Source organism: Mesoplodon densirostris, chromosome 2, assembly GCF_025265405.1.
Source record: "Mesoplodon densirostris isolate mMesDen1 chromosome 2, mMesDen1 primary haplotype, whole genome shotgun sequence".
NCBI classification, from domain to species: domain Eukaryota; kingdom Metazoa; phylum Chordata; class Mammalia; order Artiodactyla; family Ziphiidae; genus Mesoplodon; species Mesoplodon densirostris.
Genome location: NC_082662.1, coordinates 140,717,418 through 140,742,305, shown reverse-complemented (window position 1 = coordinate 140,742,305; position 24,888 = coordinate 140,717,418). Strand labels below are relative to the sequence as shown.

The following is a 24,888-nucleotide window of genomic DNA, read 5'->3' as shown; positions in this document are numbered from 1 at the left end:
CTTCTTTGATGTTATAATAGTTAAAGAAAGAAAATAATAAAAGATAATAATATTCCCATGAATTCAAGTGAGCAATGTAGAATTTTGAATTTGATTCAAATCTGTTTTGAAACCAGTATAAAACAACGAATTTGAAATTTTCCTTTTAGGAAAACAGTGTCCTAACCTAGGGGATCCAGCAAATGGCCAAATAAAGTACCCAAATGGAAGTATTCTGTTTGGCTCACAGGCTCACTATGTTTGTAATGATGGGTAAGTAGAATGCTCCTTAGAGGAAATAATGTTATATGTTACTAAATCCATTTTCATTTTGCCTGTCTTCTTAAGCATTCCCACAAAGTTGATTCCATTTTGCTTTCTGTGTGACAAGTTTTACTGTAGCCAAATAACTCTTGGGCTTTTTATGGAGAGTGAAAAGATGTGTAACTAGTAGAAAGAAATTTAAATTGAAGGAAAGTAAAATTGTATAATACTTGGTATATGTATTAATAAACCTCTCATAAGCATTAAAAATGTGTTAATCATGGTGACTTTTCCTTGACAACACAATGCACCCTATTTAAAATGGTCAATTCTCAGAGGTGAAATAGGTTTATGGAACTGGGAGGTAGAGTTGCCAACCGAAGATATTCTTATATCAAAGTAATCTGTAAGATGTCACGAGACCAAAAGTGACCTGGTAACTTAGACAATAATGTTGATCAAGATCTCTTAGTTGGAAAACCTTATTTTTAAAGCTACTACAAAGGAGTGACGCATCTCAAAGAGAGCTACTGAGGATTTAATAATAGCCTTTGTTTTACAGGGCTCTTTAAATAGCATATGTTAGGGATACTGAACATTTATAAAAAATGTGAATTTAAAAGGTAAATGTAATATGCTATGGAAACACAACTGGTTTTTTAATATTGTCTATGTATCCTGGTAGTTTACTGAATTTATTTATTAGTTTTTACATTGTGTGTGTGTGTGTGTGTGTGTGTGTGTGTAATCTTCAGGATTTTTTCTGTAGAAGATTATATCCTCTGCAAACGTGATAATTTTACTTCTTTCTTTCCAAGGTAGAAATATATTTCTTTTTCTTGCTTAATTGCTCTGACTAGAACTTCTAATACCACGTTGAATAAAAATGGTAAAAACAGTTGTTCATGCCTGTTCTGATCTTACAGGAAAACTTGCAGATTTTCACCACTGACCATGATGTTTGCTATTGGATTCTCATGTATGGAGTTTATTATCTTAAGGCAGTTTCCTTCTGTTTCTAGTTTGTTAAGTATTTTTATTATGAAAAATATTGAATTTTATCAAATGCTTTTTCTGCCTCAATTAAGGTGACCATGTGGTTTTTTTTCCTTTCATTCTTTTGATGTTGCATATTACGTTGATTGATTTTTATGTGTTGAGCCATCTCTTTCATTCCAGGAATAATTCCCACTTGGTCTTGATGTTTAATCCTTTTAAAATGCTGCTAAATTGTTTGCTAGTATTGTGTTGAGGTTGTTTGCATCAGTGTTCTTAAGGGATAGTGGTCTCTAGCTTTCTTTTCTTGTAGTACCTTTATTGAATTTTGCTATGACCGTAATGCTTGTCTCATAGAATGGGTTTGGAAGACTTCCCTCCTTTTCAGTTTTTTGGAAAAGTTTGAGAAGGATTGGTATTACTTCTTTAAATGTTTGGTAGAAATCACCAATGAAACCATCAGATCCAGGATTTTTCTTAATTGGGAGAATTTTGATTACTGATTCAGTCTCCTTACTAGTTACAGATCTATTCAGATTATCTGTTTTTGTGATTAACTCTTGGTAGGTTTTGTGTTTCTAGGAATTTGTCCATTATATCTAGTTTATCCATGTGTGGCATAAAATTGTTCATAGTATTCCCATAATAGTTTTTATTTCTGTCAAATCTATAGTGATGTGCCTGCTTTCATTTCTGATTTTAGTAATTTGAGTCTAATCTCTTTGTTTTAGTCAATCTAAGGGTTTGTCAATTTTGTTGCATTTTTTGAAGAACCAACTTTTAGTTTCATTGATATTCTCTCGTTTCGCTCTTTTTGTTGTTGTTGTTTATCTCTGTTCTAATCTTTATTATTTGCTTCCTTCTGCTAACTTTGGGTTTATCTTTTTCTGGTTCCTTAAATTGTAAGGTTAGTTTGTTTTTTCAGAGCTTTCGTTTCTTAATGTAGACATTTATAGCTATAAATTTCCCCCTTAGCACTGCTCTTGCTGAATCCCATAAGTGTTAGTATGTTATGTTTTCATTTCCATTCATGTCAAAGTATGTTCTAATTGCCCTGATTTCTTCTTTGAGCCATTGGTTGTTCAAAAGCATATTGTTTAATTTTCACAATTTTATGAATTTTCCAGTTTTCCTTTTGATGTTGCTTTTTAAATTCATCCTATTGTGGTCAGAGAATATACTTTTATGATATCTGTCTTTTAAAATCTATTATTAATATTAATTCGTGGCATAAAACAATTATATTATTAATTATTTATTAAATAATTAATTATGTTTTGTATAACATTAACTTGTTTTCTAATTTGTCACCTAACATATGGTCTATCCTGGAAAATGCCCACTTGCTCTTGAAAAGACTGTGTATTCTGTTGTTGTTGGGTAGAGTGCTTTGTATATATCTGTGGGATCATGTTGTTTTACTGTGCTGTTGAAGTCCTCTGTTTCCTTATTTATCTTCTGTCTAGTTGTTCTATCCATTATTGTGAGTGAGGTATTGCAGTCTCCAACTATTGTGTAGAAATGCATATTTCTGCCTTCAATTCTGTCATTTTTTGCTTCATATATTTTGATAGCCTGTCATTAGGTGCATAAATGTTTATAATTGTTATATCTTCAGTACTGAGTCCTTATTAATATAAAATTTACTTTATTTCTTGTAACCTTTTTCATTTAAAGTCTATTTTGTCAGATTTTAGTATAGCTACTCTACTGTCTTTTGGTTACTATTTGTGTGAGATATCTTTTTCCAGCCTTTCATTTTCACCCCATTTGTGTCTTTGAATGTCAGGTGAGTCTCTTGTAGACAACATGTAGTTAGATCATGTGTTTTTATCCATTCTGCCAATCTCTGTCTTTTGATTGGAGAGTTTATTCCATCTACACTTAATATAATTATTGACGAGGAGGGATTTATTTCTACCATTGTGCTACTTGTTTTCTATATGCTTTATAGCTTTTTCCTAGTCCCCCATTTCCCGCATTACTGTTTTCTTTTGTGTGTAATTGATTTTTGTAGTGAAATGTTTAAATTCCTTTCTCATTTCCTTTTGAATATATTCTATAGTTATATTGTTTGTGGTTACCATGGGAATTATTATACATTGAACATAGTACATGGGAATTCCCTGGTGGTCCAGTGGTTAGGACTCTGCATTTCTACTGTAGGGGGCAAAGGTTCAAGCCTGGCTGGGGAGCTAACATCCCACAAGCCTCACAGGTAGGCCAAACAAAACAGACAAGCAAAATTTTACAGTTATAACACTCTAGTTTAAATTTATACCGGCTTAAATTCAATAAATTACAAAAACAGTCCTTAATAGCTCTATCCTCGCCCCTTTTGGTTGTTGATATCATATTACCCTCTACACAAATATTGCATACTAGCTTCTACTTTAAATATTTATTTATTTTAAAATTTAGTGTTTTAAATCACATATAGAAAACAAAAACTGTAGTTGCAAACCACTGTTTCAGTCATGCTAGTTTTATCATTGCCTTTGTATTTACTTTTACTGAGATATTTATTTATACATAGGGCTTTGAGTCCCTTCATTTCTTTTTCAGTACTCCCTTGAGCATTTCTTCTTGAGGAGTATAGTGGTCACAGACCTGCTAAGCTTTTAATTCTGGGATTCTGGGAATGTCGTAATTGCTCCCTCACTTTTGATGCTCAGTTTTGCTCGGATAGAGGATTTTTGGTTGACAGTTTTTTTGTTTTTTTTCTTTTAGCACTTTGACTATATCAATGCACGGTCTTCTGGTCTCTGAGTTTCTAATGACAAATCTTAATTAGTATCCCTTGTATGTAATGATTCATTTCTCTCATGCAGCTTTCAGCATTCTTTGTCTTTTGAAAGTCTGATTATCATGTATCTTAGTAAGATGAATACAAAGTGACCTGCACTTAGAATTTTAAGCTTTTGGAGAATTTTCAGCTTTTGGCATATTTGTTTCTTTTATCAAATTTGGGAAGTTTTCAGCCATTATTTCTTCAAGTATTCTCTCTGTCCCTTTTGCTGTATCTTCTCCTTCTGAGAGTCCCACAGTGTATATGTTGGTCTGCTTGTTGGTGTCCCACAGATCCCTTAGGCTTTGTTCACTTTTCTTCAATCTTTGTTCTTTCTGTTTCTTAGAGTCAATAATTTCCATTACCCTATCTCAATTTCACTAATTCTTTTTTCTTCTCAAATATGCCTTTAATTCTTCCAGTGACTTTTTCATTTCCATTAATGTACTTTTCAACTCCAGAATTTACTTTTGGATTCTTTTTAGGTTTTCTAGCTCCTATTGATATTTCCATTTTGATCACATATTGTTCTCTTGACTTTCTACATTGTTTCCTTTAGTTGTTTGTGCATCTTTATCCCAGGTATTTCTTTCAAATTTTACTGAGGCTCCAGGGTGGGGCTTAGGCAGGGGACAACCCTGTGGGCAAAAAAAGAGCCAGTGGAGAGGATGTATCTGACCTTCTTCTTGGGGCACAGGTTGTTCGTTTGGCCATACTTCTTCTTGTGGCAGTTGACAGCACTGGTGTGCAGGTGAGCATAACACTTGCAGCAGATCATTTTGTCACAATTGTACTTCTGGGAAAGCTGGCAGAGGGAAGACTTGATGATACCACCCTGCAGGTGAAGCACCAAGTGTAGGGTGGATTCTTTCTGGATATTATAGTCTGAGAGAGTAAGGCCACCCTCAGCTGTTTGTCTGCAAGAGTCAGACCCTGTTTGGTGGGGCAGGATGTCCTCAGTGTCTTTGATTTTGGCTTTGACATTCTCAGTGGTGACACTGAGCTTGACCTCAGGAGTGATAGTCTTGCCCATCAGGGTCTTCACAAAGATCTGCTGTTTGGCTTCTTCATTGGCTTCTCTGTGTCTGCTGTTTGGCTGCTTCACTGAAGAAAAATGGGGTAGCAGAACTGGCATCTGTTAATTTCCATTGAGAATGCCTTCACAAGACATTTAAAGTCTTTGTTTGATAGATTTGTCATGAGATCTCCTTCAGAAAAAAATTCTGTTCATGTATTTTTCCACTGTATGAGCCATACTTTTCCTTTCCTGTTTCTTTGTATGCCTTACAACTTTTTTGTTGAATCTAATAATGTGGTAACTCTGGAAATCAGATTCTGCCTGCTACCTAGAGCTTACTGTTTTATGGGGTTTTTTGTTTTGTTTTCTCATTGTTGTATTGTGTCTCTGTGCTGAGGAGCAGGCTGACATAAACTTGAAGGTCATCTCAGGTTTTCTCTGAGCCTTTCTCTGGGCAGGCGGAATCATTTTCTAATTTTTTTCCACATGGCAGTTATTTTTGAATGTCCTAGTGTTTAATGTCTGGCTCCTGTTAGTGGAAACAAAGTAAAAGTGAAGGGGAGGGGCAAAGGATGCTGGATTTTACATCCCTTGGATATCATTTGTCCAGTGTTGAAGGAGCTTGAAAAAACTGGGGGAGGTGTGACAACACAGGCTGCCCACCTCGATTTCTGCTTCTCTGTGACCAGAAGCAGCAGTGATAAGAACACAGATCCCTGATACTTGGAGGGCAGATTCTTTTTTGCCCACCCTAGCTCCCACAGGCTATTTATAAGCTGCTCTAGCAACACGTTTACAGATGCCAGCAGGGCGGTGGTGGGGGGGTGGGTTAGGTAGCTGCCACTCTGCTAAGAGCTAAAATTGACTGAAATCAAGTTAATTTACCTAAGTCTTCTCCTAGTAATTGCAAGCCATGAACAGATTCTAGACTTCCAAAATAGTGATATCAGGCAGATTCTGTCAGTGTCATCATCAAGGGAGACAGATTTCTGTTGCCACTTATTTTGTCATCATCCCAGAATCCTCTCCTAACGCATTATAATATAGATTCAATGAATTAGCCTTTAGGGAAAAGTCCTCTGGAAGTGGGTACAGGCAGTTACACTGAGTCTTTTTTAACTTGATCAAGTAAAAATAGCAGGTAGTGAATGTTCCACTGGAACATATAGATAAGGCTACTAGGCACCAAAAGTTTAAGATGTAGAATCAAGGAAGTTGTAGCCCTCTTGAGAAACACAATATATAGAGAGAGGCATCAGAGCAAAATAGTAAATGAAAAGTACCAAATAGAATCATTCATGATCATTACAGTGAGAGTCCAGAAGAAGAGTGTATTATGAATTTAAATAATTGGAGAATATTTCATTGAGTAGTATTCCTGAACTACTACTAGAAAGATACAGTCATACTTTGGAGATATTGCAGTTTCATTTCCAGACCACTGCAATAAAGCAAATCAAATGAGTTTTTTACATACATTTATACTATAGTGTAGTCTGGTAAGTGTGCAATAGAATTATGTCTAAACAAATGTATATACCTTAATTTAAAAATACTATATTACCAGAAAATGCAAACCATAATCTGAGCCTCAGAGTCACAGTAGTAACATTAAAGACATTGATCACAGATCACTCTAACAAGTATAATAATAGTAATAAAGTTTGAAATATGTGAGATTTACCAAAATGTGACACAGAGACATGAAGTGAGCAAACATTATGGGGAAAATGGCACAAATAGACTTGTTTGATGCAGGGTTGCCATACACCTTCAATTTGTTAAAAACTTAATAAAGTGAAGGGCAGTAAGATGAGGTATGCCTGTATTCTGAATATTAATAAAGAATCTAACGAATATTATTTAAAGAATGTTTAAAAAAGCTAAAACTTACCTAGTACTCTCTACATGCCAGTTGCTAACTCATCCAATCCTCAAAACAGTCCTATGAGGTATGTAGTGTTACCCTCCTTTTCATAGATGAGGAAACTGAGCAAGAGAACCTTGCCTAAGGGGCTTGCCCAAGCTCAAGTAAGTCAGTCTTAGAGCTGGAACTTGAATCCAGGCAGGCAGGCTCTAGGGCCTGATCTGTCTGCTCAGTCCTTACTGAGCAGAATGGTGTGATCAAAAGGGTAGAGAAGTGAACGTGTGATGCATTTGCCAGAGAGAGCAGAGGGCCTACACTGACAACATGACAGAGTAATTTAGACATTTTGCTGTGGGCCAATGTGTGTTCACATGCAGAAACTCTATTTAATTAAGTTGCATATTTAGTTAGCACTTACATTATATTTTGTTTAAGGAACTTCTCCCTCAAATTACTAGAGTGCAGGAAAACAACCATATAAAATCGTTTTCATTATGTCCATCTTGTAAGTACAAAAGAACGTCATAACTTTTCTTTTCTCGTTTAGTTATTTCTTAATTGGACCAAGTATTCTATACTGTGACATTTCTGAAAGTACTGTGAGCTGGAGTGATAATCCTCCAATATGTGAAAGTAAGTATATTCTCTCTTTAGAATATAGAGGAGCAGTTCTCAAACTTTGGGCCTCAGGACCCCTTTATGCTTTTAAATTAACATAGATACCAATGAACTTTTCTTTATGTGGGTTATGTCTTTTGCTATTATTATATTGGAATTAAAACTGAAACGTTTTTAAAATAATTATTATTCATTTTTAAGAAGAGTAAGCACAATACCTGTTCGTATATACACCATACTTTTTTGAAAAATCAAAAATTTCCAAAACAAATAGTGGCATTGTTTTACATTTTTGCAAATTTCTTCAATATCTGGCTTAAAGGAAGACATCTGGATTCAGTCTCTTGCAAGATCACACAATTATAGCCTCTGGAAAATTTCACCATACACTTGTAAGGATGAAAGTGAAAAATGACGATAATACTTGGTATCAATGTGAAGAACTGATTTAGTGAATAGATATATTTATAAATTATGAAGTGTTTCTCAAGCAGCCCTGAGTTCTGTTTTGTTTTGTTTTGTTTTTATCTGTACGTGGGCCTCTCACTGTTGTGGCCTCTCCCGCTGTGGAGCACAGGCTCCGGACACGCAGGCCCAGCGGCCATGGCTCACGGGCAAAGCCGCTCCGCGGCACGTGGCATCCTCCTGGACTGGGCCATGAACCCATGTCCGCTGCATCAGCATGCGGACTCTCAACCACTGCGCCACCAGGGAAGCCCCTGAGTTCTGCTTTTAATCATAATTATATTATATCATGAAATTGTCAACATCTCTTATGATGAGAACAAAACTTAGTATGGCCTTGCAGATAAATAAATGTGTTTCATATAGATTTTTAATGTCGTTATTTAAGAAAATTAGTTTTATTTTAAATAATTCACTTCTAAATTAATAGTTTGAATTTAGGATAATACATTTTCTCATAGAAACCTTCTAAATGGATATTGGATTCACAACTAGCTTGTAGAAATGATATATTAATTTACTGAAGGCAATTCATAGATCTTTACTAATTGCTGTTTAATCTTTTACCTTTCCTTTTGCCTTTTATGTCTTCTTTTTTTCCCTTTCTAAGAGATTTTGTGTAAACCACCTGAAAAAATTCTAAATGGAAAATACACAAATAACCACAAGGATATATTTGAATACAGTGAAGTAGTAACTTATAGTTGTGATGCTTCAAATGGAACAGATCCATATTCACTTGTTGGAGAGAGCAAGCTTGTTTGTATTGGAAAAGACAAATGGAGTAGTGACCCTCCTCAGTGTAAAGGTAATAATATTTCCATTCATTTCCTTCTTAATTTGTAAATACTGTAGAAACGCTTTGTAAATTGTTTTACTTACAGTAAAAACAGTCATATGTGCTTGATCCTCCTGTTAAATTGGTTTCTAATTTAATTTAATATCGGTCAAATCAAGTAAAAAATACTTCTGCTTGTAGAGCTTCCCCCCTCTCACCCCACAGGTTCTTGGCATTCCAATTTATACGTTGTGAACTACTGTGTATATGCATGAGTTAGGACTTTTTTCCGTGAAAAGCATCAAAAAATTCAGCACACACTTTCTTAAACATAACAGAGTGTTATCTTGTATTACAAGAAGTCTGACAGTTTTGGCTACAGGAAATCATAGTGTAAATTGTAAAAGATTAATTGTCTCACAGGTATGATTTATAAACTCTGGGCAAATCTTACTTAAAGACGACGTTTAAGGCAGTAGAGCATGATCAAAAGCAGGGAGACACTGGAGGGATTTTTACTCTTGAAAGAAAGGGTCCAATGAATAATAGCAAAATATTTACTCTTCTCAAGTGAACATGGAATATTCTCTAATACCGTATTCTAGGCAATAAGGTAATTTTTAACAAATTTCAAATAATTGAAATCATTCAGAGTACATTATCTGATCAAACTGGGATGAATGTAGAAATCAAAATATAAATCTAGAATATCCCCAAATATTTGAAAATTATGCTGACACTTACAACTAATAAATGAATCAAAGACAAAGTACTAACAAGGGAAATTAGAAAGTGATTCGAACATACTAAAAATGAAACACAGCATATCAAAATATCAGAACTTGTGGGATACAGCAAAAGCATTGCTTAGAAGGATATTTAAACCATGAAATATGTATATTGGAAAAAGAAAAGTCTCAAATCAATAATCTGAACTTCTACCATAAGGAACTAAAAAAACAGAGCAACTTAAACCCCAATAGGAGAAAATAAAGCCAGAGAAAAAATCAATGATATTGAAAAGAGAAATAATATAGAGAGAATCAAATCAATACCTGCTTCTTGGAGAAGATTGATAAAATGGATAAACCTATAGGTAGCTTGACAGGAAAACAGAAGATACAAATAACCAGTATCAAGAGTGAAAAAGAGGAGGTCACTACATATACTGCAGACATTTAAAGAATAGTAAGGGAATAAAACAAACAACTTTATGCCTGTAAATTTGACAACTTAAACCTTGCATGTAGATTTTGTCTTTCCTTTTGTTATTGTGGTATATCACATTGATTGATTTCTGTATGTCGAACCATCCTTTGCAGAAGGAAATTTTGTCAAATGCATAAATAACATTTGACGAAATTCAACATCCATTCATGATAAAAACCCTCATGAAGGTGGTTGTAACAGGAACATATCTCAACATAATAAAGGTGATTTATGACAAACCCACGGCCAACATAATACTCAAAGGTGAGAAGCTGAAAGCTTTCCTGAAATTCAGGAACAAGACAAGGATGCCCACTCTCAGGACTTCTATTCAACATAGTATTGGAAGTCTGAGAAGAAAAAGAAATAAAAGCTATCCAAAATAGAAAGGAATAAGTAAAACTGTCACTATTTACAGATGACATAATACTCTATATAGAGAATGCTACTCTACACAAAAACTATTGGAACTAATATATGAATTCATCAAGGTAAGAGGATACAGGATGCATATACAGAAATCTGTTGTGTTTCTTCACCCTAATGAAGAGTAAGAGAGTAAGTTAAAGAAACAATTCCATTTAACATTGCATCTAAAAACAAACAAACAAAGAAAGCCTAGGAATAGACTTAACCAGTGAAGTGAAAGACCTATTCACTGAAAACTATAAAACATTGATAAAGGAATCTGAGCATGATCCAAAGAAATGGAAAAATATACTGTGCCCTTGGATTGGAGGAATTAATATTGCTAAAATGGCCATACTACCCAAACCAATCTACAGCTTTAATGCAATCCTTATAAAAATACCTGTCACATTGTTCACAGAACTAGAACAAATAATCCTAAAATTTATATGGAACCATAAAAGACCCAGAATTGCCAAAGCAATACTGAGAAAACAGAAGAAAGCTCAAGATATAACCCTCCCTTGACTTTAGACTATACTACAAAGGTACAGTAATCAAAGCAGCATGGTATTGGCACAAAAACAGACATGTAGATCAATGGAGTAGAGAACCTAGTCCCTTGTAGTTCAGTGGAACAGAGTAGAGAACCCAGAAATAAACCCATGCACTTATGGTCAATTAATCTCCAACAAAGGAGGCAAGAATATACAATGGAGAAAAGACAGTCTCTTCAACAAGTGGTCTTATGAAAGCTGGACAGCTACATGTAATACAATGAAATTATAACATTCCCTCACACCATATACAAAAATAAACTCAAATTGTGTAAAGGCCTAAATGTAAGAAATGACACCATAAAACATAGGCAAAACACTCTGACAAAAGTTGTAGCAATATTTTCATAGGCCAGTGTCCCAAGGCAAAAGAAACAAAAGCAAAAATAAACAAATGGGACGTAATCAAACTTAAAAGCTTCTGCACAGCAAAGGAAACCATCAACAAAACCAAAAGACAACCTATGGAATGAGAGAAAATATTTGCAAATGATGCAGATGACAAGAGGTTATTATCCAGAGTACCCAAACAGCTCATACAACTCAATATTAAAAAAACAAACAACACAAAAAATGGACAGAAGACCTAAATAGACGTTTCTCTAAAGAAGACATACAGATTGCCTACGTGTATATGAAAAGATGCTCAACATCACTAATTATTAGAGAATTGCAAATCAAAACCACAAGGTGTTACCACTGGTCAGAATGGCTGTCATCAAAAAGTCTATAAATAATAAATGTTGGAGTGGGTGTGGAGAAAAGGGCACCCTCTTGCACTGTTGGTGGGAATGTAAAGTGATGCATCCAGTAAAGAAGACAGTCTGGAGGTTACTTAAAAAACTAAAAATAGAGCTGTGATCCAGTAATCCCACTCCTGGGTATATGTCTGGAAAACGAAAACTCTAATTCAAAAAGGTACATGCACTCCCAATGTTCATAGCAGCACTATTTACAATAGCCAAGACATAGAAGTAACCCATGTGCCCATCAACAGGTGATTGGATTAAGAAGATGTTTTGTGTGTGTGTGTCTGTGTGTCTGTATGTGTGTGTATTGGCATATTACTTAGCGTTAAAAAAGAATAAAATAGTTACATTTTAGCAACATGGATGGACTTAGAGAATATTATGCTTAGTGAAGTAAGTAAGACAGAAAGACAAATACTATATGATATCAGCTGTATGTGGAATCAAAAAAATAATACAAATGATTCTATATACAAAACAGAAACAGACTCACAGATGTAGAAAACAAACTTATGATTACCAAAGGGAAAAGCGAGGGGGGCAACAAATTAGGGGCATGAACAGATACAAACTACTATACCATATAATAAAAAAGCAACAAGTATTTGCTATATAGCACAGGGAATTATATCCAATATCTTGTAATAACCTGTTATGGAATATAATCTAAAGAATAACCAAACAACAAATCACTATGCTGTACACCTGAAACTAATGCAATATTGTAAATCACCTATACTTCAATAAAAAATTATAAAAAACCTTCTTATGAAGCATACTGCAGGCCCCATGTCCTCACTGGGGAATTATACCAGACATTTAAGGAATAAATAGTAGCAGCCCTACACAAAGTTTTCAAGAAAACTAAAGAGATAGGAATACTTCTTAACTCATTTCATGAGGACAGCACTGCTCTGATACCAAAACCAGACAGAAACATTGCAAGAAAATTACAGACAATGTCCAAAATGGGCATAGAACTAAAACTTCTTAAAATATTAATAAATCAAATCCTTGCCTATAAAAAAGTAATACATCATAATTAAGTAGGATTTATTCCATGAATTCATGGATGATTCAAATTTGAAAATTAATCAGTGCAATTTACCATATCAAGAAACTTTGAAGAAGAAAAAAAAACACTCTTGCGTTCCTATACACTAACAATGAAAGATCAGAAAGAGAAATTAAGGAAACAATCCCATTCACAAATGCAACAAAAAGAATAAAATAACTAGGAATAAGCCTACCTAAGGAGGTAAAAGACCTGTACTCAGAAGACTAAAAGACACTGATGAAAGAAATTAAAGATGACACAAATGGAGAGATACACCATGTTCTTGGATTGGAAGAATCAAATTGTGAAAATGACTATACTACTGAAAGCCATCTACAGATTCAATGCAATCCCTATCAAATTACCAATGACATTTTTTACAGAACTAGAACAAAAAATCTTAAAATTTGTATGGAAACACAAAAGTCCCCAAATAGCCAAAACAATCTTGAGGGAAAAAAATGGACCTGGAGGAATCAGACTCCCTGACTTCAGAGTATACTACAAAGTTACAGTAATCAAGACAATATGATACTGGCAAAAACCCCAGAAATATAGATCAATGGAACGGGATAGAAAGCCCAGAGATAAACCCATGCACCTATGGTCAACTAATCTATGACAAAGGAGGCAAGGATATACAATGGAGAAAAGACAGTCTCTTCAATAAGTGGTGCTGGGAAAACTGGACAACTATATGTAAAAGAACGAAATTAGAACACTTCCTAACACGTACACAAAATAAAATGGATTAAAGACCTAAATGTATGACCAGGCCCTATAAAACTCTTAGAGGAAAGCATAGGAAGAACACTCTTTGACATAAATCATAGCAAGATCTTTTTTGACCACCTCCTAGAGAAATGGAAATAAAATCAAAAATAAACAAATGGGACCTAATGAAAGTTAAAAGCTTTTGCACAACAAAGGAAACTATAAAAAAGACAAAAAGACAACCCTCAGAATGGAGGAAATAGTTGCAGATGAATCAGTGGACAAAGGATTAATCCCCAAAATATATAAACAGCTCAGGCAGCTCAATATTAAAAAAACAACCCAATCAAAAAATGAGCAGGAGACCTAAATAGACATTTCTCCGAAGAAGACATACAGATAGACAAAAGGTACATGAAAAGGTGCTCAACATCACTAATTATTAGAGAAATGCAAATCAAAACTGCAGTAAGGTATCACCTCACACCAGTTAGAATGGTCATCATCAGAAAATCTACAAACAGCAAGTGCTGGAGAGGGTGTGGAGAAAAGGGAAACCTCTTGCACTGTTGGTGGGAATGTAAATTGATACAGCCACTATGGAGAACAGTATGGAGGTTCCTTAAAAAGCTAAAAATAGAATTACCATATGACCCAGCAATCCCACTACTGAGCATATACCCAGAGAAAACCATAATTCAAAAAGACACATGCACCCCAATGTTCATTGCAGCACTATTTACAATAGCCAGGTCATGGAAGCAACCTAAATGCCCATCAACAGATGAATGGATAAAGAAGATGTGGTACATATATACAGTGGAATATTACTCAGCCATAAAAAGGAGTGAAGTTGGGTCATTTGTAGAGATGTGGATGGACCTAGAGACTGTCATACAGAGTGAAGTAAGCCAGAAAGAGAAAAATATCATATATTAACGCATATATGTGGAATCTAGAAAAATGGTACAGATGAACCAGTTTGCAAGGCAGAAATAGAGACACAGATGTAAAAAACAAAAGTATGGACACAAAGGGGAAAAAGTGGGGGGAGGCGGGCGGTGTGGTGTGATGAATTGGGAGATTGGGATTGACATGTGTACACTAATATGTATAAAATAGATAAGTAATAAGAACCTGCTGTATAAAAAAATGGATAAATAAAATTCAAAAAAAAAAAAAAAGAGAACTAATGAGAGCTTAGAGTATGCTGCATATCCTCCCTTATTTGATCCCAGAGCCATTTGCTTAGACAAACCTTCCCTTGAATATATTGGACAATTCTGTCTCCACTTCTCATTAGCTCTGTAAGTTATTTAACTTCTTTGAATGTCAGTTTCTCCTGCAAATAGAATGCCTAACTTAAGGTTTATTTTAAAGATTAAATCTTCTAGCATGTGCCAAAAAACAAAAACAAAATAAAACCACACATGATCACCTTAATAAATGTAAAAGAAAAAAGAGTATATGACAGAATTTATCATCTTTTCATTATAAAACTCAGCAAGTAAGGATATAAGGGAACTACCTGAAGCTGACAAAAGGCACCTATAAAAATTCCCCAGCTAACATTATACTTAATAGTAAAAGAGTAGTTTATTTTTACTTAAAGTGGAAGAAGACAAGGATGTCTACTGTTAACCATGCTATTCGGCATTGTTTTGGAGTTGCTAGACAGTACAATAAGGCATACATATTGGAGAGTAAGAAATAAAATAGACTTCATTCACTTATGACGATTGCTTTTGTAGAAAACTTGAATGGCTGAAGTTTTAGCAAGGTTGCAAGATACACGATCAACATACAGAAATCAACGGTATATCTATATACTAGTAAAACACCATTAGAAATTGAAATTTTTCAAGTACTGTTTATACCAGCTCCAAAACATGAAATACTTGCATATAAATCTAGCAATGTATGTGAAATATTTAAATGGTAAAAACAACTAAACACTTATAAAAGAAATTAAAGAAGACCTTAATAAATAGAGAAAATTCAGTGGTCATGGATTAGAAGACACAATATAATAAAGATGTCAGTAATTGATCTTTAAAATCAACACAATCCCATAAAATCCCAGCAGAACTTGACAGACAGGTTCTACAATTTATTTAGAAAGATAAAAGAACTAGAATAGTCAATATAAATTTGAAAACAAATTATAGATGTCTCATTCTACCTGATGTCAAGACTTCTTATAAACCATGCTCTAAGGAATATAATCAAGACAGTGTGGTATTGGTGAAAGGATAGCCATGTAGAGCAGTGGAACAGAATAAGTGTCCAGAACTAGACCCTTTCAAATATGTCCACTTGATTTCATCACAGATATACAAACAATTCATTGGAAAAATGGTAAAATTACAGGCTCCATTCGATATACATTATGCATAGAAAAAAGAAAGCACCTCAACCTATGTTAGCACCATAGACAAACATTTACTTACAATGAACCAAAGACTTAAATGTAAAACCTAAAACCATAAGGCTTTTACTAGAAAATGTAGAAAATATTTCTGCCTTAGCCAAAGATTTCTTAAATCAATGCTAAAAGCATGATCCTTCTTCTTTAAAGAAAAAATATTAATTGGACTTATTAAAAACTCAAAACTTCTGCTTCAACTACACTGTTCAAAGAATGAATAAAATGAGCCATAGACTGGGAGAAAATATTTGCAAAATACATATCTGCTAATGGACTTGTATACAATATAATATATAAGTAACTCTCAAAACACAATAAGAAAAGAACCCAATTTTTTTTTAGATGGGCAACATATTTGAATAGATCTTTTTCACCAAAGAAGACATATGTATGCCAAAAAAGTACATGAAAAGTTGCTTGATATCATTAGTAATTACAGAATGGAATTTAATACCATAGTGAGGTATCACTAAACAGCTATTAGAATGGCTGAAATTAAAAAAAAAAACTAAAAACTAACAGTACCATTAACTGGCAAGTATATGGAGCAATTGGAGCTCTAATACATTGCTGGTAAGTATGCAAAGTGGTATGAACATTATGGAATGCAGGTTGGCAATTCCTTATAAGGTTAAATATACATTTACCCTACAACTCAGCAACATAAGTAAAACGGTATGTTTATATAGAAACCTGCATGAGAATATTCACAGCAGCATTAGTCATAATCGTTCCACACTGGAATTAGCCCACATGTCCTTCATCTGGTAATGGATGAACAGCCTATACCACATCCATACAATGGAGTAATACTCTGCAATAAAAAGAAGTGAACTCCTGAATCATGCAACAGCAGGAATGAATCTCAAATGCATTATGCTAAGTGAAATAAGCCATACTCAGAAGCTGTGATCCCATTATGACATTCTGGAAAAGCAACATTATAGGGACAGAAAACAGATTAGTGGTTGGCTGGTTGGATAAGGTGGTTGAAAGCTGGGGAGGGTTGATTACAAAGTGGCATGAGGAAGTATTTGGAGATAATGGAACTTTTGTTATTGTGCAGGTAATTACATGGTTATTTGAATTGATCAAAACTAATACAGCTGTACACTTAAAAGGGTGAGATTTACTGTATGTACTTTGTTATCTAGTAAACCTAACTTAGAAGAAAATCATTAGGTACAATTAAGAGCATATTGGCCCAACAGTGAAAAATATCAGTGACAGAGCGATAGAAATCCACCATGATTTGAAAAGAAAGGTTAAAATAAGAAACAGAGAGAAAGACCTTTGGGAGAAAAAGCAAAGAGTCAAACATACATGTAACTGGAGTTTCAGAAGAGAGGAGAGAGAAAAATGTAGAAAATCATTTCAATAAATACTGGCCAAAAATTATCTAAATTTGATCCAAAACAACAACCCCACAGGTCTGGGAAATTCACTGACCGTAGCAGAATAAATTTCAAAAATTTACCAAGAAACCCCCACTAAACTAAACACAACATGGTAAAACTACCGAAAACAAAAGAAAGAGTAGCCAGTGAGGGGGAAAAACGAAAAACAAACATATTACATTCTCCCTCTCCTCACCCCAAAGTAAGAATGACATGACAGCTGACTTTTGTTGAGGAACTGTTGAAACTACAAGACAATAATTTCTGCTAATGTGCTGAAAGAAAAAACAGTTAGCCTAGAATTCTCTGTCAAAGAGAAATCTTTCAGAACTGAAGGTGAAATAAAAACAGTTTCAGATAAACAAAAGCTAAGAGAATTTGTCATTAGCCAACCTGGACTATAAGAATTGATACGGAAATTCTCCTGGCTGAAGAGAAATAATACCTGATGGAAATTCAGACCCAAAAGAAAGGAGAAAGGACACTCTTCTGGTTTAAAAGGCAGTGTATTATCTGGTCCTCATCTATTACTCAGATTTAATCTCATAAGATGTCCTCTTGAACTCACTGCCCAGCCCAGTGTTTCTTGATTTTGTTTTTTCCCAAATTCTGCCAAACCCATTAATGGGTCGTGAATCCTAGAAGGTCAGGATGAGTATTTTACTTTTTAAGCAGTAGAGTAGAATGGGAAATACCAGAGTACACTGTTGTGAGGGCTAAGTATTAACTTTTAACATTATCTCAGGCCCGTTTGTTTATATACTGGTTTACAATGTAAAATGTATTTCTTGATCTCTGGGTTACAGTCCAGAATGTTTGGAAAACACTACCCTAACTCCGCTGGCCTTTGTACTTGAACATCCCAGTTCCTGTGTGCTGTTGTTGCTTCTTTTTCATATCTTGGCATGGCTAACTTCTTCTCAGCTTTTAAATTTGAACTCAAATATTACCTTCTAAGAAAAGTTTTTGCTACCTTTCTAAAAGAGCAGGGTACTGCAATTAGTGTCAGCATGATCTTAAAAAAATCCTAGAGCTAAAGAGCATTGAAAGTTTCTTTTGAACTTACCCTGAATTTTTGTCTGGTACTCAGACCTTTCTCAAAACTTGTCAATAATGGAAAGAAAATGTAGGAAAGCAAATAAACTATAATGATAGTCTGTTTTAGGTGGGAAAAGGTTATTAGACTTCTCCAGATCTGTTCCCTGGAATTCAAATGCACAAAATCTTTTTTTTTTTTTTTTTCAATTAACATCTTTTCATTCCTTTCCTCTTTCTTTCCACTGGAAATTATTACTTTGCACTACTTTTTCTGGTCCTATGTGAAAGCAGCTTTCCATTAATTCTGGAATTTCTCCATTTTTCAGTGGTCAAATGTGTATATCCATACGTTGAAAATGGAATGATAGTCTCAGGACGTGGACCAAAATTTTACTACAAGGCAATGGTTGTATATAGATGCAACGAGGGTTTTAAGCTTAATGGCAGCAACAAAATTGTCTGTAGTGCGAACAGTACTTGGGAGCCTGAGATACCAACATGTATTAAAGGTATAAATATTGTCGTTTTCCTTTTTTTTTTTCTTTGACATTAAATATGAATGATACAGAATAATAGAAAAGAAACAATTTTCATATTTAACTGTCTTGTATTCATTTCTGTGATAGTTGTATGACTTCAAATTCACAAAGAAATCTGCTGTTGCAATTTTGGATGTCTTTATAGGGTCTTAGCATTTCCCGTACATCACGCATGTGTATAACTTTCTCTTGTTTGGCATTTTTTACGTGTAAAAATGAATAGCAATGATTTTTCAGAGTAAATTGAAGCATAGGAAGTTTTACCTAAATAAGAGTGAAAGGCATAATTCATATTAATGAAAAGAAAATAATAATGCCTGAGTTTTTTATTCAGTCTACATTATTTTGTTTTCCAGAGTCAACTACTCCTAGTACCCAGCCTCCAATTTCCAGTGCCTCAGGTTTAGTAACTACCTACATATATTTTTTCAGAAGTCTTTTAAATTCCTGGTGAAAATGCCAGCAGTAACTCCCAAGTGTTTGATCCGATCTACATTTTTTTTTGTTTTCTAGTGTCAACTCCTCCCAGTTCCCAACCTCCAGTTCCCAGTGTCTCAGGTCTAGTAACTTCCTGCTTATATATTTCAAAATCCTTTACATTCCTTGTGATTTTTTTCAAAATCTTTTAAAGTCCTATGATTTACACTCATTCATCAATTTTAGGAATGAAAAGAAGAAGAACATATTAACAGCCATTTTAGTTGTTACATTTAGTGACTTTAAAATTATTTGCAGTAGTCTGCAGATATAAGCAGGTGGCAAGTTAAGTAAACTTTAAACATGTTTACTTACATGTAAAATGATTAAAAGATGGGTTTTTTGGTGGATGATTTAAAACCTTCCTTACTGAGTGATAGTAAATTTAAAATGGGATCCATTTAAAGCACTTAGCACAGTGCCTGGTATCTATCTAGAAAGCTCTTAAAGGTAGCTTGTATGCATTACAGCATAACTCAAAGTAATATTAATGCAGAGGAAGGTCCATGGCGTCTGTTTTTTAACATGTATGTTTTCTGTGTCATCGACATTGATAATTTATTCATTTTAAAAGTGATCTGTTGGCACCTTTACAGGGTATCTTCTGGGTCTAGGACTATGTTTCTTTTCCCAGACGGTGACCAGTTTGGTTCTGCAGGGACTACTGATTAGCTGCTCTGCCTAAGACCTGAGAGACTATTTTGTTATGGTGGAAGGAATTATCTTCCTGATTTCAGGGCTGCTATCTCTGGCTTCTTCTCTTTGGTTGCAGCAGAAGCAAGAGACAAGAGGAAGAGAGGAAGAGCATTAGCCTGGGCAGACTGCTCTCAGGGTCCCAGTGTGGCTCTGCTCACTAAAGTAACATCATTTCTATAGGTTCCAGTGTCCCATTGTTTAATGACTCAAACAAATGTCATCTACTGGCTTTTAATTTGTTTACTTCCTATTGTCCTAATATTTTAAGGGCTGAGGGGAATTTTTCATGTTAACATGGTAATTAGAACACCTTTTTTTATAATTCCTGTAAACCTGGTATCCAGTAATCTCCTTGAGTACCTTGGTGAGGGCTGTGAAGTTTTGGGGGGAAAAATGTGTTTTTTTGGTGGATGATATTGACCCATCCATGTTTACTCACATGGTCCTATCGGGACTATGCACTGTGGTATACTGTGTTTGTTGATAGGCTCTTTTGAAAGAGTTGACCATAAGCATTTTATAAAGGATTTATAAAACACTGATACAGTTTAGTGTTTGAAGAAGAGAGAATTGTGAGGACAAATTTATAAAGAAGGTAAACTACAGGGATTTTTTTTTTAAATATCAAAAATCAGAATTCCTCATGAGACTGTCAGTCATTTTTTATCATCAGTTAGAGAGTATGAAAAGGATCATTAGTGACATATACTGGTGATAAGGTGGATATGATTATGCAAATATGAAAAAATGTGGGCAAAATACTAAGTGGAAAAGAAAAGGATACAAATTATGTACTAGGGTACTATGTGGATGGTATTTTACAGAATAATAGAAAAGAAGCAATTTTCATATTTAACTGTCTTGTATTCATTTCTGTGATAGTTGTATGACTTCAAATTCACAAAGAAATCTGCTGTTGCAATTTTGGATGTCTTTATAGGGTCTTAGCATTTCCCGTACATCACACATGTGTATAACTTTCTCTTGTTTGGCATTTTTTACGTGTAAAAATGAATAGCAATGATTTTTCAGAGTAAATTGAAGCATAGGAAGTTTTACCTAAATAAGAGTGAAAGGCATAATTCATATTAATGAAAAGAAAATAATAATGCCTGAGTTTTTTATTCAGTCTACATTATTTTGTTTTCCAGAGTCAACTACTCCTAGTACCCAGCCTCCAATTTCCAGTGCCTCAGGTTTAGTAACTACCTACATATATTTTTTCAGAAGTCTTTTAAATTCCTGGTGAAAATGCCAGCAGTAACTCCCAAGTGTTTGATCCAATCTACATTTTTTTTGTTTTCTAGTGTCAACTCCTCCCAGTTCCCAACCTCCAGTTCCCAGTGTCTCAGGTCTAGTAACTTCCTGCTTATATATTTCAAAATCCTTTACATTCCTTGTGATTTTTTTCAAAATCTTTTAAAGTCCTATGATTTACACTCATTCATCAATTTTAGGAATGAAAGGAAGAAGAACATATTAACAGCCATTTTAGTTGTTACATTTAGTGACTTTAAAATTATTTGCAGTAGTCTGCAGATATAAGCAGGTGGCAAGTTAAGTAAACTTTAAACATGTTTACTTACATGTAAAATGATTAAAAGATGGGTTTTTTGGTGGATGATTTAAAACCTTCCTTACTGAGTGATAGTAAATTTAAAATGGGATCCATTTAAAGCACTTAGCACAGTGCCTGGTATCTATCTAGAAAGCTCTTAAAGGTAGCTTGTATGCATTACAGCATAACTCAAAGTAATATTAATGCAGAGGAAGGTCCATGGCGTCTGTTTTTTAACATGTATGTTTTCTGTGTCATCGACATTGATAATTTATTCATTTTATTTTTTTTATTTTATTTTTTTTTTCTTTTTGCGGTATGTGGGCCTCTCACTGTTGTGGCCTCTCCCGTTGAGGAGCACAGGCTCCGGATGCGCAGGCCCAGCGGCCATGGCTCACGGGCCCAGCCGCTCCGCGGCATATGGGATCCTCCCAGACCGGGGCACGAACCAGTATCCCCTGCATCGGCAGGCGGACTCTTAACCACTGCGCCACCAGGGAGGCCCAATTTATTCATTTTAAAAGTGATCTGTTGGCACCTTTACAGGGTATCTTCTGGGTCTAGGACTATGTTTCTTTTCCCAGACGGTGACCAGTTTGGTTCTGCAGGGACTACTGATTAGCTGCTCTGCCTAAGACCTGAGAGACTATTTTGTTATGGTGGAAGGAATTATCTTCCTGATTTCAGGGCTGCTATCTCTGGCTTCTTCTCTTTGGTTGCAGCAGAAGCAAGAGACAAGAGGAAGAGAGGAAGAGCATTAGCCTGGGCAGACTGCACTCAGGGTCCCAGTGTGGCTCTGCTCACTAAAGTAACATCATTTCTATAGGTTCCAGTGTCCCATTGTTTAATGACTCAAACAAATGTCATCTACTGGCTTTTAATTTGTTTACTTCCTATTGTCCTAATATTTTAAGGGCTGAGGGGAATTTTTCATGTTAACATGGTAATTAGAACACCTTTTTTTATAATTCCTGTAAACCTGGTATCCAGTAATCTCCTTGAGTACCTTGGTGAGGGCTGTGAAGTTTTGGGGGGAAAAATGTGTTTTTTTGGTGGATGATATTGACCCATCCATGTTTACTCACATGGTCCTATCGGGACTATGCACTGTGGTATACTGTGTTTGTTGATAGGCTCTTTTGAAAGAGTTGACCATAAGCATTTTATAAAGGATTTATAAAACACTGATACAGTTTAGTGTTTGAAGAAGAGAGAATTGTGAGGACAAATTTATAAAGAAGGTAAACTACAGGGATTTTTTTTTTAAATATCAAAAATCAGAATTCCTCATGAGACTGTCAGTCATTTTTTATCATCAGTTAGAGAGTATGAAAAGGATCATTAGTGACATATACTGGTGATAAGGTGGATATGATTATGCAAATATGAAAAAATGTGGGCAAAATACTAAGTGGAAAAGAAAAGGATACAAATTATGTACTAGGGTACTATGTGGATGGTATATTTTTAAAGATTCATGTCTTTATTCTGAACACATATTTTTATGGTTTATTATTAGTTAACTTCTAGGATTTCCATTATATAATACAAAGCCATAGTGAACATCCCATAGTGAACATTCTTATGGATACATTCGTATGTACTTGTGTAAATATATATTTTAGGTTAACTTCACAGAAGTAGAATTGCAAAGTTTAGGAAGTATGTGTATTTTTCATTTTGAGAAATAATTCAATTTGAGAAATAATCTTTTTTAAAAAATCAAAAGTAAATCCATAATTTTGTATTGATAAGTCTGGAGAATTGAATCAAATTTATTTTTCCAGATTCCAAGCCTACTACTCATCCAACTACGACTCTGGGATCAAGTCGTCCAGGTTCAGGAGTTCTTTATTCTACATATATTGCTTAGAACTTTTTAGGGTGATGAGTGAAAAATGATGTCACATATTAATTTGCATTTATTTAATTATCAGTGAAGCTGAGCTTTTTTCATGTACAGTTATTTATTCATGTCCTATTTTCATTTTTCTGTTTGGTTTCTAAAATATTTCTTTTTTTTTTTTTTTTGTTACGCGGGCCTCTCACTGCTGTGGCCTCTCCCCTTGCGGAGCACAGGCCCAGTGGCCATGGCTCACGGGCCCAGCCGCTCCGTGGCACGTGGGATCTTCCCGAACCGGGGCACGAACCCGCGTCCCCTGCATCGGCAGGCGGACCCTCAACCACTGCGCCACCAGGGAAGCCCTCTAAAATATTTCTTGTTGATTTGTCAGAACTCACCAAAGCCTGTTTAAGATGAACTTTTTTTTCTAGGTTTTTTTTTTTTTTTTTTTGCCTTATATTTACTAGTCAGTTTTCTTTTAAAATTTTATATTATTGGGTATATATATTGCTTTTTATAACTTTTAATTACATAAATAGTAAATGAATATTAATTTGTAAAATTTCAAACATTATGAAATCATACAGAGTAAAAGATTACTTCTCCTCCTCTTTCTCTAGTCCATTTCCTGAATCATCACTTAATAGTTTAGGGTATCTTTGGGCCTCCCTGGTGGCGCAGTGGTTGAGAGTCCGCCTGCCGATGCAGGGGATACGGGTTCGTGCCCCGGTCTGGGAGGATCCCATATGCCGCGGAGCGGCTGGGCCCGTGAGCCATGGCCGCTGGGCCTGTGCATCCGGAGCCTGTGCTCCTCAACGGGAGAGGCCACAACAGTGAGAGGCCCACATACCGCAAAAAAAAAAAAAAAAAAAAAAATAGTTTAGGGTATCTTTTTATTTCTGTACATCAACATCTTTATATGTGTACTTATACATATTTGGGCATTTTTTCTTAACCAAAAATGGCATTATGCTGCTCATATTTTTCTGAAACTTTCACTTTTTCCATTTAATATCTTGAATTGGGGTTGTTTTTAGATTTACTCCCATCCTTTTTAATGATGACTTTAATATATACCATATTTAACTATTCTCCTATCAGTGGTCATTTACATGTGCATTTTACATTGATAGGTAGCTGGGTGTATTGATCTTTTCCCTAATGGCTATGACTGTGTATCCTTCTTATAAAAGCTTCAGGACTTCCCCATGCTGAAATTATATAAACATCTTAACCATACATCCTGATTGCATTATTTGCATTAAATCGTTGTTTTATCTGAAATTCATTATGGTATGTGGAATGAGATTAGGTTCATCTCCATTCCACCCACCCCATCTAATGGCTAAGTAGAACTATTTTTTGAATAAGTTGTCTTCTCTACAGCTGTTTTGAAGTGCCAGTTTTTATCATACATTAAATAAAGTCATAGGTGTTCTAATCTT

At 34.8% G+C, this 24,888-nt stretch overlaps 2 protein-coding genes across 7 annotated transcripts in view; one reads left to right on the top strand and one right to left on the bottom strand.

The window, feature by feature from the left end:
* Positions 1-24,888, top strand: part of LOC132484449 (membrane cofactor protein-like) — a 57,206-nt gene that overhangs the window by 16,835 nt on the left and 15,483 nt on the right. For 3 of the 6 annotated variants that reach the window (XM_060090976.1, XM_060090977.1, XM_060090979.1), the window contains exons 3-11: positions 150-252; positions 7,460-7,545; positions 8,606-8,803; positions 18,657-18,839; positions 19,226-19,270; positions 19,383-19,427; positions 21,194-21,238; positions 21,350-21,394; positions 23,388-23,438. In XM_060090976.1, the coding sequence (XP_059946959.1) occupies positions 150-252; positions 7,460-7,545; positions 8,606-8,803; positions 18,657-18,839; positions 19,226-19,270; positions 19,383-19,427; positions 21,194-21,238; positions 21,350-21,394; positions 23,388-23,438 (801 nt within the window). The remainder of the gene's footprint in view (positions 1-149; positions 253-7,459; positions 7,546-8,605; positions 8,804-18,656; positions 18,840-19,225; positions 19,271-19,382; positions 19,428-21,193; positions 21,239-21,349; positions 21,395-23,387; positions 23,439-24,888) is intronic. The other 3 variants (XM_060090978.1, XM_060090980.1, XM_060090981.1) reach the window with 3 other exon arrangements.
* Positions 4,626-5,162, bottom strand: LOC132483852 (ubiquitin-ribosomal protein eL40 fusion protein-like). Its single transcript, XM_060089667.1, has one exon. It carries the CDS (start codon positions 5,160-5,162, stop codon positions 4,626-4,628), a length of 537 nt encoding a protein of 178 aa, XP_059945650.1.

Excerpts from the sequence above, each read along its gene's own strand:
- LOC132483852 (XM_060089667.1), bottom strand. The coding sequence starts at position 5,162 with ATGCCAGTTCTGCTACCCCATTTTTCTTCAGTGAAGCAGCCAAACAGC.